At 35.6% G+C, this 21,933-nt stretch overlaps 1 protein-coding gene and 1 non-coding gene across 2 annotated transcripts in view; both read left to right on the top strand.

The window, feature by feature from the left end:
- The first annotated feature begins 14,012 nt into the window (after positions 1-14,012).
- Trnap-agg lies at positions 14,013-14,084 on the top strand. Its single transcript has one exon. It is a non-coding gene; the product is annotated as a tRNA-Pro (tRNA).
- A 2,833-nt stretch (positions 14,085-16,917) lies between these two features.
- LOC115453565 (putative cyclin-dependent serine/threonine-protein kinase DDB_G0272797/DDB_G0274007) overlaps positions 16,918-21,933 on the top strand; it is a 34,234-nt gene continuing 29,218 nt past the window's right edge. The window contains exons 1-3 of the mRNA XM_037437681.1: positions 16,918-16,952; positions 18,278-18,410; positions 19,257-19,324. Coding sequence (XP_037293578.1) covers positions 16,941-16,952; positions 18,278-18,410; positions 19,257-19,324 — 213 coding nt within the window. The 5' untranslated portion in view covers positions 16,918-16,940. The remainder of the gene's footprint in view (positions 16,953-18,277; positions 18,411-19,256; positions 19,325-21,933) is intronic.

The raw sequence follows: 21,933 nt of genomic DNA, 5'->3' as shown, positions 1-21,933 counted from the left end.
ATTTTATTGTTTATATTTGAAACAATTTCCCAAGCAAACCAATGACTCGGATCTTTAAATTCTGACTACAAAATACATACTATCTATAATGTCGTGACAGCTGGAATTATTCTAGATTTTTTTATAGTTTCGCCAACACCGATAAAACGGCGGAGCCATTTTTATTTTAAAAGAAGAAGAAGAAGAATAGTTTCGCCAAGTTTCGTTCCTATAGACAGTTAACACGACTGCACCGGCTGAAGCAAATCAATTTGCTTTGGTTTAAATTAGACATAGGGCTGTTGTGATTGGCTTATTTTGTTGTAACTCAATATTAGCCAATCACAACGGCCCCATGTCTACGTAATGCGAAGGCTGCCATGCCGTCGGCACTGAGAAACAGACTTGTTATCACAGCTTTACTCCGTTCTTAGATAAAAAACGAATAAGGGAGTAAGTCTCTTACTTGTACCGTATAACACCGAAGTCGTGAAGAGCAGATATTGCAATATGCGTTGTCATAACACGACAAGAGGCAATTCTCTTAATTAACAATGTATTTTATATGCGAACAAGCTGTTTCACCTTTATTGCGAGTACGCTAATTTTGTTCATACTGCCCTTAAAGGATCTTAGGGTTCGTATCGTCACTCTTTATGGCTGACTTTACGGCCAGGTGCAAAATAAGGGCACGTTTTGAAGACGCGTTTTGGTGTGTCACGCGATTATGTATGGAGAGATGCTTGGCGATATATTTTACTATGTTATAGGTTTTTATTGCCACCGAAATGTCTATTTTTGCTGACGAAAACAATGGTATTCACACGGTGGTGTTCTGGTATTGAAGGACATTATAACCAACCGGTGGTAGGTATCTCATATGTGAGAGTCCGCCTGGGTAGGTACCACCGCAATGTCTATTTTAGCAGTGTGTAGTCACTATTGTGTTCCGATTTAAAGGACATTGTAGCCAGTGTAACTACTGGACATGATAAGATTTAATACCTCATGTCTTGGGATGGCGAGTGCAGTGGAATACCAAACAATACTTTGAAATTCAAGGTGTTGGATGGTGTTTATTACTGTTAATGGGTGGTCGTATCGCTTACCATCAGGCGAAAGGCAAGCTCGTCTCGCCATACAAAGCAAAAAAAAAGTTCGGTCAGGTAGGTGCCTCTGAAATGTGTAATTTTGCCGCCAACTAGTAAGGTGTTAACATAGTTGTGTTCTCGTTGAAGGACACAAACCCAATGGTATTACCCAGTAATTGAATGGGTTGATGGTGTGTCTCCTGTTTATAGGTAGTCGAGTAGTTTACCATCAAACGAGCAGCTTCCTAATCTCGTCATTAAGTTACTCAAAAAAGAAACATAAGAAAACCGTGTCGATATTTAACCTCTTAGTCTTACTTATATTATAATAGCGAAAGTTTCTAAATGTTTGGATGTTTGTAAGAAGTAAACGCAGAAACAGCTGAACAGATTTGAATGAAACTTGCCAAACGAGTAGACCGTGGCTTGAATTAACACTTAGATTATTTATCCTGGTAATTTGCTCCCATGGGAGATTATGGGGTTTTTTATTTATTTTTAATACATGATCATGGCGTAGTACAGGGGACTCATTAAATCGTTACAATGTTGTTGGAACCTTTGTAATGAAGGGCTTTCCACGCGGGCGAAGTTGTGAGCAATACCCAGTCACAAATATTTTCTTTAACTCGAGCAGCGTTGATGAATGAATAAAATAAAAGTGTTTAGTAGTAATTCGTATAAAATTCACAATAATGTAAGTATATAAAAAATATTATGCGTTTTATTTAATAAAAATACAAACAATGTAAACAAAAAGAGGGCAGGGATTAAGAAAAGAAAAAACGCACCGTCTGTTACAATTAATTCGTTCCGAAAGCAATTAACAGCGAGCTAAATTGGCATATTTTTTAGAGCGACACTTCAACGTCTTTCGACGGCGTGGCTCGCGCTTAATTCATGCTAATGTAATATAAAATGGGGTAAGCGTGAGTTGCGGTTTCATTGTGGGTTCTGTATAATTTTCTCTGTTTTGGTCGCTCTTGATATAGTGTCATTTGTGCTGTTTTCCTTCTCAGATATGTACGCATACCGAAGGTCGACGGTAATATTCTGGACGGTAATATATCCCTATTAGATAGTTAATAATAATCTGTTTTACCTACGTTTCTAATTCATGTATGTCGTGTTCACATCTAGGCCTCAAATATGTGTTATAACATATATTACCTTATAAAAAAATTAATAAACTCGTATATACTTATGTATATATGACCTAACCGTCCACCTAACTGCCGCTCGTATAACGAAAAACTATAAAGAATACTACGGTCAAATAGTATGATGTCTTGTAAACCCATAGGCCAACTCTATCTCTCCGAGGCAATTCTTGTGCGCTCTGTCTTCACACCAAATGCACGCCCATGCAAGGAGGAATATTTGTCGGGCCCTAGGCACACAGTTAAGTGCGCCTTGAGTCACATTGAGGCCTATGAGGGCTCGCGAACATTATTGGCCATCCCTCGTGCTCCCATCCAAAGAGGGTTCCTTCTCCTTTCCCTACACTCACTTCCCCACTAAAATCCTCCCAACGTTCCTTCAGGTTCCCGCAGTCGATAAGCCGGAAGATTCTAGTATCCCATCGCAGGTTTCTCCTGATGTTAACTGCAGGGTCCGATACAAAACAAAACATAGTCCAATATTCCTAAATTATTGTCGTATATTCTATAGACACCAACGTCCATATAAACTATTTGTTCCAAAACTGAAGTTAGAACTAAAGTTCGCTGCAGCGCTAAAACTCCAATCATCGTTTAACCAAACTTTTTAAACATGCAGGGCTTAAGCGCTGTAAATAGAGTATAAGTAAAATGGCAACCCATACTAGATACAAACATACAATTCAGTTGAACACAGTGAGTGTTCGGAACGCCAGATCTAGTATTTAGTACATATAAATCGATCCTTTTAATCTAATTTCAAGATCACCTGTAATTTTGAAAGAATTCTCTTAACACTTTTTAAAAGGTTTATTCTTAAAAAAGGCAATAATAAAATTGTTTTCGTAATAAATATTGCCCACGATTATCTTTACTTAGATACTATGACGTACGGCGGAACTGACATATCACCTTGCAACTCATTATTTTATGAAATAAAATTTAAAATGGCCAAAGGTTTTATCCTGGGGTCCACTGACCCCTCCATCGCTTGTAATAAGTTGGAACTGAAAGATGGTAAAGTAAATACTGTGGAAGTGGGGCTCAGTTTAATCGCGTCTAAAAATGTCACCATCTTAATGTAACCCTCCGCGGATGCAGGCCGCGTCAAATAACTTTACGTCACCTACTAATTTAAAAGCTTATTTACGATTGGTCATTTTCGTCGACATAAGTAATTCCTATTAATATAAATGCGACAGTTTTTGAGGATGGATGTATGTTTGTTCCTTTTTCAGGAAAAAACTACTGAACGGATTTGGATGAAACTTTACAGTTATATTGGTTGTGCATCAGAATAACACATAGGTTACAATTTATAATGGTTTTGTGTAATTTGGGTATAATATAACGATACATATCAAGTAAGTCGGAAAAAAAATATTCCGGAAAACTCCTTCACGCGGACGAAGCCGCGAACAAAAGCGAATAATTTATAACTAATTTTTACCCGAAACTGCTTAAGTATGAAATTGTCGCGTTACTCTAAATACACTTTGACCAGATATCACTTACTCGAAATCAGTGTCACTTATAACCGAAGAGAAGACCAACGCAGTAATTCGCACAGAGCACACACCAATAATGCATTCTCGTGCCATGAACCGCCCCCGTTCCAATTGCGCCATACATTTGTCATACAAAAGCGGGACACCACGCCTAAGGAAATGCTTTCATTCCGCGCCCTGCGTACCGACAGCAGAATAAGTTGGACCTTATGGCATTACGGATTATTATATTTCGAAATACCACTTTGAAATTTGTTCTGTGTAAGCAATAAACATATTAATCGATTAAAGTCGTATATATATTTGATAATTACAAAAATTCACCTGTTAATTATTTGTAAATGTTTATATTAAACTCAAGGTCGAGCATATTGATGCCGTTTCCCGATATAGTTACCGCCATAATGTTTTTCGGTATATAATTAAAATAAAAAAAACACACATATATTTTCTGACCAAAATTATAACCTGCAATAACTACAACGATGTGCAAGATATATCCGTGGTCACATAACACGTAGCACTAATATAACCTGATTATTATTCAAACTTGTTTTGCCAACCTTCCTTTGCTGCCGCTGAGTAATTTTCTCACGGAAATCTCGCTAACAGCCACTAAAGATCAAATATAAACGTTAACCTGTCATTTTACATAGCATATGAAATATTTTATATAGTCAACCATGTCAATATTAAGACGTGGGGGAAAGGTGTTTTTGGCAAATCCGTGGATTTTAGGGATCAAAAGGATAAACAACACAAACATGTTAAATACTCTTTTATGAGTTATGACTGATTTATTTAAAAACCCTACAATGAAAGTATAGATTTGAGTTGTACCATGAGATTAATTTACGGACATAAATCTTCAATTAAAAACGACGGATGTAGGAGGCGGGGGGATATTTAAGTAGCAAACAGGCTTTTATGAAAAAAGTTTATAGGACTTCAGAGTATAAAGACTGAAGCATAGAAGGCCCAAAACGATGAAGATCAAGCGAAGAATGACCTGGAAGAGCTTGCAGAAATTGTTTCCGGCAATTCCTTCCATCCCGCAAACCTTCCTCGTTTGATTTCTTCCTTCCCGAGCCCTTGCATTCGCAAAGATCAGCCTGCGCACATCCGGCTTCGAACAGGCCGACATAATTGTATCGACTGGCAAGAGTAATCATTTTGCGTCAGTGGATCATATACTACTTACTTTCAGGGGTAATGGGATATTTTCCCATATAAAAAATCCCTTGTTTGTTAACATAAGATCCAAATGCAAAATATCTTATAAACCTAAAATGCCAAAGTCGTAGCACAAACTCAATAAGCGAGCCACATCGCCGGCACGAGACCGCACGACGGGTTGTAAAACGAAATACATTTTAAGAGGTGTTAAATAAACAGGGGATTATCTGAAAGGGTCTAAAGTGACCGAACCGTGACGGAGTCGGGAAGGCCCGAGAGTGCACTTATTTATTTACCGTTCATTGATGGAAGGGTAGTGTATAGTATAATACATATTAAGGCCAAAATCAATGGTTTTTGTTATCATCATTCAAATGCAGTTTTTTTTTACTGTATCTCTATTATACAGCTTCATGCATAAAGGTGACTTACTACATCTATTATAATAATTGTACTATTTTGTTTATTTATATTCTCTTCTTATGACGTTTAGACCCTTTCCATTGCATATTTGTATGAGCTAAGTTTGCTTACGATGAAATTGCTCCAATATTTCATTAGGCGACGAACCAACTTCATTTTGTTAATAGCTTCAAGTAAAAGTCACATGAATATGTAACTTTACTAAAAAACTATTGACAAGGGAATCAAAAATGTTTACGCGGTTTAACCAAAATAACTACGATTAACAAAGAGATGTTTAAAAACCAAATTAAACATTAAAATTCTGAACAATACCTAATTGTATATACCTTGTCTCCACAATATCTTTTCAGAAGCAACACGAATGAGAATTTTGAATTACAAAGTGTTACGTGGCACAGTTGCCCTCATCATCCTGAGACAAGGTAAGCCTCATCTCCAATAATTACGCTGGCTACAATGTCCTTCAAACAGGAACATAACAGTGGTAGCACATTGTTGCTTTCCGTCAGTAATATAGGTTGCGGTACCTACCTATGTAAAATACAAAGTTTTTTTCTCTTATCCGTGCACGGCAAAGCGACTCCACTGCACCTGATGGTAAGTGGAGTGGAGTCCAACAGAATGTCGACTGACAAGAGATGATTACTCCTCGGCAGTCGATATAATTATGCCGGCCTGTTGGAACCGGATATGCACAGGCTGGTCCCGGAACGCGACACACGTGGGCCTCTATGGTGAGTTTTAAAGCCTTGTGTACGATGGTCGATATGCGGTTAGATGTAAAAATATCCTACCACCAGCAAGTGTCTTTCTCTCTCTGATGGAGTATAAAACAGATATCCTGAATAAATAAACATTGGAGTGACATTAAAATTAAAAAGTTGTGCGTCCGGCCCGGCTCCGTTCGACTGAACGCCGGCCGAGCACTAGTTCCGGCTTACAGCCATTCAATTAATCCCCAAATATCGGCTTTTGCTCTCACAATAAAATTGTTTTTCGATTAGCTGCGACTGTATTGTGAGCTTACATACATGTCACTGTACAAATGAACTGGGTAATTTCTTTATATGGGTAATTCTTGTGATTATAAAGGCATTGAAGGTCATGTATTACAAGACATTTAGATTTAGAGCGATTTTAATCCAAGGCACATGGGTCAGTGTGTCATGGAAGACAGTTGGAGAAAAATAGTTCCCTGATTACAACCCTACCTAATTCTTGGAAATAAAGGAGTGATCAGCGATATATTTTTTAAACCCAGGACTAATCAATTTTTAACAAAATATCGCCTTTATAATACCAGTAGGTTTTAGTTTTATATAGCGTTGCTATTTTTTCTGAGCAGGCGTGACGCTACCAGACCAGATTTTTCCTTGTCTGAGCACCGTATAAATAAATCGATCTCACATTTGAATAGGAACTTAAGTAGTTATTTGAGGTATTGAACAATTTAATAGACAAAGCTTACATTGTCGTTTAAGAACTAGCTCGTTATTTAATGAACAAAAGTTGTCAAAATCCGTCATATGCTGTGCTTAAAATCGCATTTGAGATGTTGTTTATTTTTTATAACCGACGAAAAAAGCGAGGTTCTCATTTCAAAACGTATTTTTCTATGTTATATCACGCAGTGGCGAAAGGTGAAATTTTTCGAAAGGGAACCCAACACAACATATAGAAACTAATATGCATGAATGCGCTCTAATGACAATTAAACAACGTAACTGGAAGCCGGTGGGAATCACATACATTTTTAGAGCAGACCAATTTTGATAATTTTTTTTTTAATGGAAATACACCGAAGTTGGTCCCATAAAATTTGTACGAAAATTCTAATTAAATAGCAATCTTAAGATACTGTATTTAATTTGATAATGTTTCAACTAAAGTCTTATTTCAGAGAGAAATTGAATTGCATCTATCGCCTTAAGTGTAAAAAAAACACGATCATTTATTTTTTAATATTTCAAAATGTAGCTTAATAAACCCCAACATTTGAAATTGATTATATTATAGTTAGCTACCTTACATGGAATTGTGAGCCCTCATGTTTAACATTATTACATGTTCTTATAATACCATTACGAAGTAAATCTGATAAAATATATCTTTCACGTGAAAAAAGGTTATTTTTGCGCTAGCCTGATTCCGAGACAGGAAGCGCGTCACAAACCGGAAATAAGGTCCCCGTATCTGTTCCATTAATGTGTAAACCGTTTAAGGATATTAGAAATTAATGTGTTTGAACGCTATGCGTTCTGTTTTTATTTAAGACTAGTATTTGCTTCCGACTCTGAGTGAATAATCTTTCCAGAATTAAAATGTATATTTGGTATAAAAGTGGCATTTTGTTCATAAAGGAACTTGCTCCATGTGTGTGGCTAATTGCACCCAAATGCTGCGGATTATGCGTTAATCACAAATACACATGACCTCATAGAAGTCGCATGTGGTCGCTGGATGCAGGCCGCTTACAATAAGTCAATCTGGAAATCTTTGGGGGAGGCCCATATTATGCAGCAGTAGACAACCTGCTTTGATCATGATGATGATGAATGCCCATTACTCGTAGAGGCTCGAACCAGAAACGAACACTGAGAAATATGCTGCATTTTTGTTGTTTTAACTACTAAAAAAATAAATGGAATAAAAAATGTAATTAGAAGTCAGATAGACCAAAATCATTATAAAATGGTTTCATAACTTACCCAAATAATAATATCAGCCCTGTATTATATACTTGCCCACTGCTGAGCACGGGCCTCCTCTAATACTGAGAGGGATTAGGCCTTAGTCCACCACGCTGGCCTAGTGCGGATTGGTAGACTTCACACACCTTCGAAATTCCTAAAGAGAACTTCTCAGATGTGCAGGTTTCCTCACGATGTTTTCCTTCATCGTTACAGCGAACGATAAATTCACAAAGAATACACACATATTTTTTTTGGAAAAGTCAGAGGTGTGTGTCCTTGGGATTTGAACCTGCGGACATTCGTCTCGGCAGTCCGTTCCACACCCAACTAGGCTATCGCCGCTTACTTACCCAGAAAATATTAAATAACTACTTACTAGGTGCACGATATTTCATTTTTATTATTATTGAATTTGATTTGATTTGTTGTATTTTTTTAAAGTCACACGATCATTTGAATTCTTCAATAAATACATAAAATAACAAATGCTTCTGGCAGATCAATGAGCAATTCGTTTGAATTGTTTAATGATGTCCAAAAACATGGTCCTGACATATACATTATTCTTAAACATTTACCGTATTTGTAGGATTTGTGTTCATATTTTTTGTTACTAACTGTACTAAATATATTGTGTAAAAAACTGTTTAATTCTTAAAAAATGTCCGCAATATTTTATTTATGCGTATAAATTATTTTAGATATTCCGTATTATGCAACAATATTTGCATTACAACGATATAAAAAATATTACTTTAATGAATATGCATTAATTTTCGTTTGTTGCGTCATCGAGTCGGCGTTCATTTTTGCGAAATTGTCCCACTGATATCCACATATAATTAATAATACTACCAGCTCATTATACTGCCCACTGCTGAGCAAAGGCCTCTACTGGTGAGACGGTTAAGGCACTAGTTCACCAGTCTGGCCTAGTGCAGACTCTAAATACCTTTGAAATTCTTATGAAGAATTTTGAGGTATCTAGTTTCCCTTAGATCTTTTTCTTTGTCTTAAAAAATATTTTACAGCAAAAATAATTATTATATAAATACAGTTTGGGCTTACACCAATTATCTTACTAACTGGAACATAATATTGCTTCTTCACAATCGCCTATCCACTTATATGAGTCAAATATCATATAAAAATCCATTATCCTTACCCTTAAGGCCCTAGAATCGATTTCTAGATCAGGTTATTGAGTTATTCCCTTTTAAAACTAACCTATTTACGATGCCGACCAGCAAAATGCTAACTCCATGTCTGCCCGTTCTTTGCACCCAACATTTTAATGCGGTACTTAAAAATCCACAGCGTCGTATTGCAAATGAAAAATTCAGCAACCTGTCTATCCCTCTGGAGAGAGCGTGATTCTAAATTCACGTACCAGGGATCAGCTCACCGCAAATAAATATCGTTTACTCCCTATTTAGCACAAATTCGACAATAAACGACAGGTTACATCGCTAGATTGTGGTGGACATGACTCTTTTTCACAATAATTTTATAGGTTTACGGGAATGATTTTATTGTAGGTAAATCTTCCAAAAATTTCTAAAAAATTTAAAAGTTTTATAATTGTAAAATCTAGGTAGACATTTTAACTTTGACTTTGCGGATGACCAACACCTCAGTCCACTCCGTGATCAGAAAGGCTGCAAAGTCTTCAAAACATCGGGAGAAAATTAAAATATACAAAGCGCGATAAACCCAAAACATAATTTACTTTTCCACAAGCCTAGTATTCTTTAAATAAAGACAATTAATGACTACTAGAACCACACAATTAGATTAGTATCTCTCAGACATGCTGAATATTCGCAATATTATTCTAAATTGAGTTTTATATTTAGGAGTAAAAGCAAGTAATCTAGTATCACTATGAATAAAGGCCATCTTTTTTATTTTCACGACCGGTATTTTATATTTATTTTTTTATTGTTTTGAATAACGAGTCTTTGATTACATGAAATATTAGGCTTAGAAGTTAGAAGAGTGTGGATCCGTTCCTCCCATATGTATAATCCTATATCTATAACTAATAATATTTTGCCATGTTAAAGCACTGAGAGTCCCTATATCTGTCAAGCCAATTACGCTCTTAGAAACTCAATAAAATGATACTTACATCACAGCCTATTGTTTGACATTACCTTTGTTACGTAAATGTAAACTTGACATTTTATGTAACAACTAAAATGCCATCTGTTGCTTAAGTTAATTAAGACAAAACAATGTCTGCGATGGAAACTGGGGCGGTAACTGCGATGTTGAGAAACATTTAGCTCTCTGATAATAAAGGGCTGTATGATTGTGTTTGTTATCGTGTGAGATTTATATGAAGTACATAAAGACTAAATTTGAATGAAACATTGATACAGAGATCAAAGATTCTATTTACTAATTTAGTAAAAATACTTGGAGCCTGTGAATAGCACTGAAATAAAATTATTTCTTAACCTTCACTATATTTTATCTTAAATCATCATCATCATCAGCCGCAGGATGTACACTGCTGAACATGGGCCTCTCCCAATTAACTAGATATCTTAAATCTATAATCTTAAATACTAAATTGTAAATCGAGTATTCATCTAAGCTTTTCACTCAAAATCGTTTTTTTATCAAGGTAATCGCTTACACAATAAAAATAATGGTTACCTAAGTAATGAAATATTCTTAATTTTTAAAAACATACATTTTTCTAGTATGTCACCATAACCTTGATTACAAAAAAACTCTTTCAGTAGATAGGATCTTATTTTCCTTCTTACTTATATTATAAATGCGAAAATTTGTAAAAATGTGGCGATGTTTATAAAAATCAAGAAACAGCTTAACGGATTTGAATGAAAATTTGTACAAGATCAGACTATGTTTTGTACTTTTAACTCGGTAATTTTCACCCAAGGGCAATTATTTTTTTTAAATAAATGGCAACGTTCAGGAAGCCTTATGAATAATTAGTGTTTTAGGAACTTTCGTAGTAGAAAAGGCTTTTCAAACGGGCGAGGCCGTGACCTATACTTAATAATAAATATTAGATACAAAACACTAAATATTCATATCCACACAATTCTTTAGTTAAATTCTTATTCTGACGGTATAGTATCGAGTTATAGGCGATAATGTACCGCTCGTTCACGTACCGCCTCACATTACTGTCGAATAGTTGCACTACGCGGCGGGAATTTTTCACCACTCACTATAATTAGTTTAGTGCTGTAGAGGCGGCTTCAAAACGCTCGCACATCGCTGTCTCAAAATTTGACAAGAGCCAAAAGTTAGGGCTCTAATATATTAAAATCTGCCAATAACTTTTTTATGAGTAGTGGTAAGTGTTTAATTACTGGTGGTAAGTGATCACCCCCAGTAAACATTTAAAATACTAGGAGTGTCATTTGTACGTTGTGAATCTTAGGACAAACGAATTTAATATTCGTTGGGAAAGATGGAACTCCGCCTCAGAAATTATCTCTCACACTACAAAGGGCAACTTCTTCTTTGGCCTTTGAAAGTCTACTACTGAACGTAGTCTAATATGTTAGATGCGGCCTACATATGGCGGGTTCCTGCGACTTTTACAAGGTTGTCTGTCCCCTTTTTATGACGTCTAACGCTGCACTTGCCAGTGGTCTCCTTTCAAGAGCTTTTCTTCTCCATCTGTTGTTAGTTCTACGAAGAAATGGCAACAGCAAGTTGTAACAATGTAACTCTAGAAGACAAAAATATTGCAGCGCGACATAACTCTACTGTTTACGACCGGTTGTTCATTATTACACTCGCGTAATTACGAATTGAGTGTTCCGTTATATTTATATTGTGGCTCGAAAAGTAGTCTCCAGGGCCAGTTTACCTTTTGTTGATGTAGACTCTACCAATATCCAATGATATAATTAAGCCCTGCATCCCCAATTGGGTAGGTAAATGAAAATAATGGAGCCTCTGTAGCATATTTCCTAGCACGTGGTATGGGAATGATAGTATAAATTTACTGGTGGTAGGTCTCTCATATGTGAGAAGCCAATTCAAAATTACGAACGCAATGCAGTTCTTATTTACAAAGTATCAGCTTGAGTGGAGTGAATATGCCATCTGGCACTATAAAAAGTGACTGAAAGTAAGTGGCTAGTGTAAACTTACCCCCTTTTTCATGGACGTTTCTTATCTAAGGACGGAGTAATGCTGCGATAACAAGTCTGTTTCTCAGTGCCCAACGGCACTGAGAAACAAATACAGGGCCGTTGTGATTAGCTAATATTGAGATACAACAATATTAGCCAATCACAATGGCCCTATGTCTACGCCCTGCGAAGGCTGCCATGCCGTCGGCACTGAAATACAGACTTGTTATCACAGCTTAGCTCTGTCCTTAGAAAAAAAACGGCTATGATTACGGGCGTAAGTGTTTACTGGTGGTAGGTCTCTCTCTACTGGATATAATTAGTCTTGACATCTCATATCTCAGGATGGCGAGCGCATTGGAATACCAAACAATACTTTGTAATTCAAAGCGTTGGGTGGTGTTTCTGCTGTTTATAGGCGGTCGTATCGCTTACGATCAGACCAACGGCAAGCTCGTCTCGTCATTTGAAACAATAAAAAAGGAATCGAACCCATAACCTCCAGTTACACCGCCAGCTCACCGCTCTAGCGCTAGGAAGACCACTGTGTCTTAGCAGTTTACTTTCATTAAAAAGCAAAAAAAAACACACATCGATAACATTATGTCTACAAATATTATGTGACATAACTGAACCACGTCAATCGAGTCCGCATGCGCTCCGAATGATACCAACTGCATCGTTGTAACTACTGCAGAAATAGTGAGGTACGAAATGTTTAATGAGAGTTCCGTATATAGGATAGCTGGAGTTGTGTCAATGGCGAGTAAAAATACTGATTAAAGGTATCTTATATGTGAGAGTCCACCTGGGTAGGTACCACCACAATGTTTCTTTCTGCCACCAAGCAGCAATGTGTAGTTACTTTAGTGTTTCGGTTTGAAGGACATTGTTGCCAATGTAACTACTGGACATAATAAGACTAAACATTTCATGTCTCAGGATGGAGAGCGTAGTGGAATACCAAACAATACTTTGTAATTCAAGGTGTTGGGTGGTATTTCTACTATTTATAGATGGTCGTATGGCTTATCATCAGGCGAACGAAAAGTTTTCAATAATTAATTTTTATGAATTTTTTAACGTATTTTGTTAAAACCAAATCCTATTTTCATATTAATATCTAAGCTATATTTAAAACAAAAATTATATACAATGAAATACCCAGTATTTATATAACAACAAACAAATAATAAAACGTAGTATAATTTTTAAAACCCTCTTACTTTTAGACACAGACCCCTAATAAAATATAATTGTTGTTACGCGATCTACAAATGACGTAGGAAGTGGAAGGCACCGTCTACTTTGTACTTGGTCACCAGGTCACTGAACTTATAAGCGATATAGTGAACATAGATCATTGCGATGTGACTTTTTTATTGCGAATTGCAGAACGAGCAAGCGGTCTACCTGTTGGTAAGTAGATTCCGTCACCCACGGATTAAAGCAACGCCAGAGGCAAAGCCATTGCCTACCGGGAGATGAACACTCTTTTTAAACTTCGGTAAATATGATCTGAGAAGTTCTCTATAGGAATTTCGAAGGTGTGTGAAGTTAACCAATCCGCACTAGGCCAGTGTGGCGAACTAAGGCCTAATCCCTTTGAGTAGTAGAGGAGGCCCGTGCCCAACACTGAGATGGTATATAATGCAGAGCTAATATTATTATTAATATGATGGGACCGGCACGTTGCTCAGCTGTAGATTAGTGGCTGCATTATAAAGTTGCAAACTCTAAACTAAAATTTCTATATGTTAAAATTCACTATCCCCCTAAGATATCAGTTGTTAATTTCTAATTACTATCTTGGCTTCAATCCACGAGGATTTTTTCGTCTTGTAGACCAACCGGCTCGTTGGTCTAGGGGTATGATTTTCGCTTAGGGTGCGAGAGGTCCCGGGTTCAAATCCCGGACGAGCCCAACACGCTTTTTGATGCGTCGTTACTCTCTCCGTTGTTTTACTTTTTTGTTAAACTAAACTAGATTATTTGCCGCTGGCTTTAGAACACTAAATCACAAAACACTGCGCGATACTGCACTGTGCTTAACTTTATACAAATTTCCTACTACATACACGCCCACTCTGTACTCAAGAGGGTAGATAGAGACGTGAGAAATTCTTCGGTTCACTGAGCTTATTTTCACCATATCCCTTATTCAAATTAACACAATAAGAAATTGCATCACATTGTTGCATTTATTTATTTTGAACATTATTTTAGTGAAAACAATGTCGATAATAATTTGACAGTAAAAAATTGTCTGCGCTGCGCTCCGCTATATATGCGCCGGCCCTTGAATATCCATCTCGCATGACTCAGTCATTTAAGCTTCCGTGGGATAAATTATCTGCACTAGTATTATCAGTTTTGAAATACTCTATCATAAAATTATGACCACTCAAGAAAAGAGCATAGTTCTGTAATCCTAGAATCAAACTTATAATCGTGACTCTCAAGTACTCTCTCGTCCGCCAACGAGTCGATGATTAACAACATCTGACGGTATCGATTTATGTAATATTAAAATACATTGGGTGTGTCTTTAATATTACGACTGCAAACGTTGTTTATTTTTAACCCAAAGCGGGTAATCGGGTCGTCTATATTTAAAAGTGAGAGTTAACTTATCTCCAAAATCAGATTATAGTACATCCATATAACATATTACGTCATACTCTTACTTAGCATGGATACTGTCATAAAGAGATATAGTGAATAAGCTTTGGAACTATTGTATTGACACTTTTTCAATAATGTATAGTTAACCACAAAACCACATTAACTGTGTTCGAAATATTTTTTTGTATCTCACATGAAATAAACCTTATCATGTTTATTTTACTGCGAAAAGTCGATAGTTGATACCGATTCAAAAGACTAAAGATGATTTGAAATTTGAATTTGTTAAGTTACTTTTGTGTCTTACTATACATAGAGTTTGATTTAGATTTCAAAACTGGTCACATAGATGTCATGCTAAGAGATTCATTCCTGGTTATATTATGCTAGAACCCACACAAAAAAGGGTCGATACAGGATTCGAACTCAGGATCTCCGGGTCAACAGACTACGGTGCCACTTGATGACTAAGCTGACCACTTATAATTATTGCGAAAATTATAAACTGAAATATAAATATCTCTAGAATGACTAAAGTAAAACTAGACTAATCTAGGCCATACGCGACATATTCTAGACGTCAGCATATTACTAAGTGCCATAATTTCCTTCCAGAAAACACTAATTTTCCACACATTAGGTGCCGTTAAGATGATATAGAGATTTTTCTTAATAGTCACCATTACACTGAGAACACACTGAATACACTGCATATACATATGGTAGAGGGACGCTAAACATTTTTCTATTTATCTTAATGAGCAACCCACGTGATTATAACTAGCACTTGGGGTTCCTTTTAACAATAGCAAATGATCAAGTCTTTGGTATACAAAGCTGCTAGGTATTGTACTGTGTTATTCAAACTGATACCTAAAGTATTAAATCGTTCTAATTCTTTTACAGTATGAATGGGTCATCTCAGTATACAGTGGTATAAAAAATGGATAAGTGGCCGTTGAAATCGCAAAAGGGGTTCTGTACAAACTTGTAGGTATCTAAGTATATAATAGGTAAGTTTAAACATGACTGACTTGCCGTTCGATCAAAAGACACGAACCGCAAAAGTTAAGTGTATAATAGTAAAAAAGCTTTTTTTCTAAATTACATATTCGCCGTTTAAAAGCGGCGATAGCCTAGTTGGTTGTGGAACGGACTGCCGACACAAATGTCCGCAGGTTCAAATCCCAAGGGCAAACACCTCTGACTTTTCTAAAAAAAAAGAAGTGTGTTCTTTGTGAATTATCGCTTGCTTTAACGGTGAAGGCAAGGCAACATCGTGAGGAAATTTGCATACCTGAGAAGTTCTCTATAGGAATTTTGAGGGTGTGTGAAGTCTACCAATCCGCACTAGGCCAGCATAGTGGACTAAGGTCTAATCCCTCTCAGTGGTAGAGGAGGCCCGTGCCCTACAGTGGGACACTATATAATACAGGGCTGATATTATTCGCTTTTCAGATTTTTTTTCTTGGTTTAATCATATTGACATAGTTGTATCTCTGTTTACCATTTTATAAATGCTGTCGTCTATAGCCAAATACTTTTTGCTATGGGGTCAACGTTCACTCGATGGCGCTGTGATGAAGCAATCGTTGTGACCTCACGGCAGGCGTGCGGTTCAACTCCCAGCTATGCTAATTAACAAAGCATGCGTATGAAATATTTTAATATGCGGAAAAGTGGTTTACGTTCTAGTATGTTCTTAATTTGTTAAATGTAGTTCCCAAGAAATTAAAAAGAACGTCTAGATTAGTTGCTCTTCTGCTTAACCGTCAGGTGACAAAGGCGTGCTTATATTTGCTAAGCCACTATATAACTGTGGTAAATTTTAGATGTAGCTAAAGATTTAAGAGAACATAATATTACGTACGTTTATACATACAAACCAAAATATGCCATATCATTAAATTTACCAAACAGAGCCCAACCGATAATCGAATACTGAACAAGACTCTCCAATCCAACCACACCACACCAAAGGGGCTATTATGATAATTTCGAATAACTGACCTTACCTCACATCTTCTATTTTCAAAATATGTGCATAATACTGATCTACCACAACGTGACCTCTGCGCGAGGCGAGTTTATAAGACGCGCCGGCGGCTGCGCATGCGCACACTTGCGCCGGGAGTCGAACCGCGTACCTGTGGACATGCAGATTACGGTCAGTGCTGTGATGTGATTGTGTTTTGGATTCGATTAACCAAATTTTATAATAACCTTCAGAGTTAAGGATTTGGTACAAGGTTTTATATTCGGGGTTAGATTTAGGAATAGAAAATTACTTTTTGTTTTTAAATATGAGATATTTATGTGTGCAATATTAAGATCTTTTTTGTTGGCTCATATTAAATTGTTACGTAAGAAAACAGTACATTATTATTAAAATAATTATCATTAAACCGATAAAAGATAAAATAATAATATTTCCGAAATACGTCTGTATGTTTATGTTTTATTCAGAAAAGTGCTTTAGTATATACGTAAAGGAAATCGCACGCAATACCAGGCCGGAAATTATTGCGAGAAATCTAACATACACATGGGAATGTATATAAAAACTTATATCTCATTTAATAGTAAAGTTCTATATTACGTTAGCTCACGCATCTCACGAAGGTATAGGCAGAAGTATGTATTATAGAATATATTCACACACCATGCATTGAATTTAAGGTCTATATTGGAATTAGCAATTTATTTAGTCATATTTCCTATTTCAATAATATTATAAACCATTCGCAGACTATTCGTGTTACTTAGACATCTCTTTCGAATCATTTTGGATGTCACACCAAAGACGTCGCGGTTGTATTCTTGGTGCAATTAATAAATCAATATTAATAAATAATTATAAATTTGCCTCTTAATTAACATTTACTGTTCATAATATTTAGGTTAGACTTTAATAGCCAAGTTATAGTGGATCTGTTGTCCGAAATAAATTATTTACTTGTTATTATATTAATATAACTGATGCCTGTACCATCTAGAATGAAATCATTTTGGTATTAACTATTAGTTACGGCTCAAATTACTTTAGTTTAGTCGTTTTGCGCCAAGATTTATTAGTGGTAGTTGATGTTGTCTTTGTGAATTTCATCATATATCTATCTAAAAACTATGAAATGGTATAATAAATGAAAAATACTAGCCATCCAGTATCCAGCCTGAATATTCAATAATTTAACAACAATAATACATAGGTACATTTAGGCACATTTAACAATTCAAACAGAAGGTTATTGGAGAGAAGCAACACTATTTTCCCCTCCGCAAATATCGGGAAGAGAGAGTAATTATTTGCCACGTTGCTTAAAGTGAAGAAGCAACTTATTTATATTTTTGATTTCTACCTTGATAACGAATGCAGTTTCAATTCCTATGACAATATCTAACTGTGGTGATCAATTATCATTAGTTGACTTATCGTTTCTGGATCTTCAGTGACTTTTAGCATCAAAGTCATTCATATCATGCTATCTTCAGGTGTTTGTACCGATGCTGGTAGCGCTCAGCTACGCAGCCGATGCCAAAAGCAAAGAGAAGAATGCAGCGTCCAAGACTGACAAGAGAGATCTTCTAGAAGGAAACTACGGAGATAGAACTTATTTAAAGAATGGTGAGTATTTATTTGAACAAGTATTGGTATAAAGTTATTATAGTACGGCCCAGAATTACAAAATTTATTGAATAAATTCATTATTTTATCGAAATAGAATTAATGATCTTATTCTAAAATATGATGTTAAAGAATCGGTTGAGTAGTTTCACGGATTTCTTCCTACAAGCAAACTAAAAAAAAGTAAATCAGGTATAGCAAACCTTTGGCACGCGTAACACAAAGTGGAACATTAAAATATTCTACGAAAGGTAATGCCAGAATTTTAATTTAGAACATGTTTATTGTCAATACCCGTATTTTATACCAGGATATTTATAAATTTACAACTTTTGAGAAACATATCCGCGAAGTTCATTCTTTAAAATTTTTGGCACGCTATGATGACATGATTTGTGTGTTTATAGTAATATTTGGAAGTGAATCGCAAAAGGTTCGACATCTCTGATTTATATTGTTTTATTGATATCCGAGGGTACCTTCTGAATCTGTTCCAAATTGTTAAACAGTGCAGTTTCTTTTCTTAACAATTTTATTTATTTATAATTCTTTTATTCATATTACTAGGCGAAACTTTCTGTTTCTTTCTTTTCTTTTGAATTCTCAGTCATTAATAGTTCAAGAGATTGTATTTTCTTACCAGTTTATTCTCGCGGTAATTCATGACTTGGTCAATTCGTAGAATAAATGTAATCCATGCAGTAGTTCACATAATTCCATCAAACAAACAAGCAGATCATCAACTTTCAAATGTAACCGAGATTGTAGGATAAAATCATTATCTATGCTACTGCAGTTTATTGCTCGGTTTTTTAAATATAACTTTACCCAATGAATTATTTGCAGTTCTTCGTACAATCCAAGGTATCGACTACTCCCACCAAGAGGACGCGCTGGCAGCAAGATCTCCGCATGTGAGTACATTTCAATACATTTTGAGTTTCTTTTACTTCTAGATTTAGTTTTATACGTTTGTGATTAACTCCTTTCATATAATACTGGCTTTTACCTGCGGCAACATAAAAACGATTTTCTGCGATAAACATTTTACCGTATAATATAGCACTCAAGAGTAATGTAGCTTCCTATTAGTAAAAAAACGGTTTAGTAATTCTTGAGGTTAGAGCGTTCGAACAAACAAATTCTTCAGTTTTTTTAAAATTATTTTATTCTGTCTTTAATTGGTCAATGTGCATTTGCTCTAAAATCACTAATGAGAATGAATTTTTAATAAGGCACTTGCAAAACAAAGATTAGGCGTTCCGAGGGGGTATCACACCACGAATCCAAGCTGCGACCTTGTAATTTTGAAGATAAAAAACCCAATCTCAATTATTCGCCTAACCCGGATTTTGAACCCAGAACTTTTAGCACGGAAGTCGTACTCCTACAATACAAGTATGCCACCGAGGCAGTTTATAAGTAAGGTATGATCCCGTATGAAAGAAACCTTTTTGTTTATAACAATATTTATAAACACAACATGATATTCCTTTCGTTAATTGCAACAATCTCTCAGGGAAGTCAAAATGTTGATAAAAACTAATTAAGACGTGTCAAGTGTGTGATCTATTGTAACACAGAATTCACTAGATTTTCAAGGTTATTAAAAATTACAAAATGTTACACGTGGATTTAAATCTATAGATTTAACTAAGAATTATATAGATGGGTTTCATTTTAAAGTTTATTTCTTAGTTTTCTGCAAAATGCATATTAAATGCATTACCATTCTGAACTTTAGGTGTAGAAAATAAAGTCGCTTAATAACTGTGTAAAAGATTCTTCAAATTTAACAACTTACAGCCGGCAATCGGCAACATAGTTGGCGAAAAGTGGGTGCCCTGGTAAGGCCTCGCATCTTATGCACTGCATACCCCTTCGGAGATAACTGCGTGATGTGTGTGTGTATGTGTGTGTGTGTGTGTGTGTGTAAGATTAATAATAATGAAATCAATTTCAAACATATAACAAGTCGAAGTGCTGTAACATCAAAGATTAACTAACTTCACAGTAATCAAGTTACCAGTGATTGCAGCAACATTCATAATGCACAAATCATAACACAATGCAGTAATTAAGTGATACTTAAGATGTTTTATGTAACTTAATTACACTGTAACTGTTTAAGTTGGGTCGGTTATTTGCAACGAAATACCGGAGGTCTAATAAATATCCCTGTCCGTAAACCTCCCTCTTAAAGGTCACAATTTCTATTGCATTCTGTCGCTCGTGTAGCTCATTTAGCACCACATGGCCTATTATCTCATTTGATAGAAAGGTAATGTAGCCTATTTAATTAAATCTTGAGATGGAATACACTTGCACCTCTGCTTACCCCTTCATGAATGAAGGCGTAATACGTCGGATTACTGAAAACTTTGAAAATTACTATGTATTGTCTCAAGGTGAAGACTGTAGTGCAATGCAATACAATGTTTTAGATTTAAAGTTCTGGGTGTAGTTAATCTCTAAAAGACTAACTTTTACCAACATTCAAATAACTAAAGAAAAGTCATAGTAAAGTACAAAAAAATATCGAACAGTAGCTAGACCCAAGGTCAAGGTCGACATCCGGGACAATGCATCATTCCGTGACGCCGCGCCCACGGGAACTCCCAACAAATTTAATATAAAACTTAGTTCCAGTTTCGTCGTCTTTCTTGCAACGCTCGGTCATTCTGAAACTAAAATAGGAATTTATGGTTGGACGCGTTGAAGTTTTTTCTATCAAAATTCAATAAAGTAGAGATTAGCAATTTATAGTGGTAGAAATTAAAACGAAACCAATTTTTCGCAATAAATATGTTTAACTTTTATTCCGCGCGAGATCATAAAGCTTGCCGTCTTTAAAACATTAGGAATATAAACTTAACAAATTTATCACGTAAAAATCCGTTCACGTTATTTAAATATCGAACTTTCGCGTCAACAAATCTAACAAAACTTTAAATTGGTGAAATCACGATATACATTATACAGTATGAATTCATGACTCAATTAAGGTAGAAAGTAGTAATTAGGGTAATAGGATAGTATCATTACCTCACATAAAACCAACATGAAGTGATAAAGTGCTGTTCCCTTTTGTTTGGTGAGTGAAACTTACGACCAAAAAGCTCATTAAGGAATCTTCAGGTTACAATCCAAAGAGTAATTTATCCAGTTATTGTCAGTATTTTTGGATGGCGGACGTCATTTACATTCTACCATTCCCGACCATCCCCTGTGAAAACATTAGAAAATAATATGATGGTAAAATTCACTTCCAACTTTATTCGTCGATGTAAATATATGTATTGATTATTTTAATATTTGTTGTATTTATGAATATATAATAATTTATTCAAATAATTTAGAAATAATTAATGACCAATTTTGAAATAAGCAAGTTTCCAAACTCTAAATGTGATCTTTGTGTGCTCTACATTCTAAATCAACTTCAATCCGGTTATGTGAAACCTACAGTAATCTTTAAAGTGCATGTTAGTCGAATTGGATTACAAAACCAATATTACGATAT

Source organism: Manduca sexta, chromosome 11 (genome assembly GCF_014839805.1).
Source record: "Manduca sexta isolate Smith_Timp_Sample1 chromosome 11, JHU_Msex_v1.0, whole genome shotgun sequence".
NCBI lineage: Eukaryota > Metazoa > Arthropoda > Insecta > Lepidoptera > Sphingidae > Manduca > Manduca sexta.
Note: the sequence above shows the minus strand (reverse complement) of the source record. Positions and strands in the feature narration are given on the sequence as shown.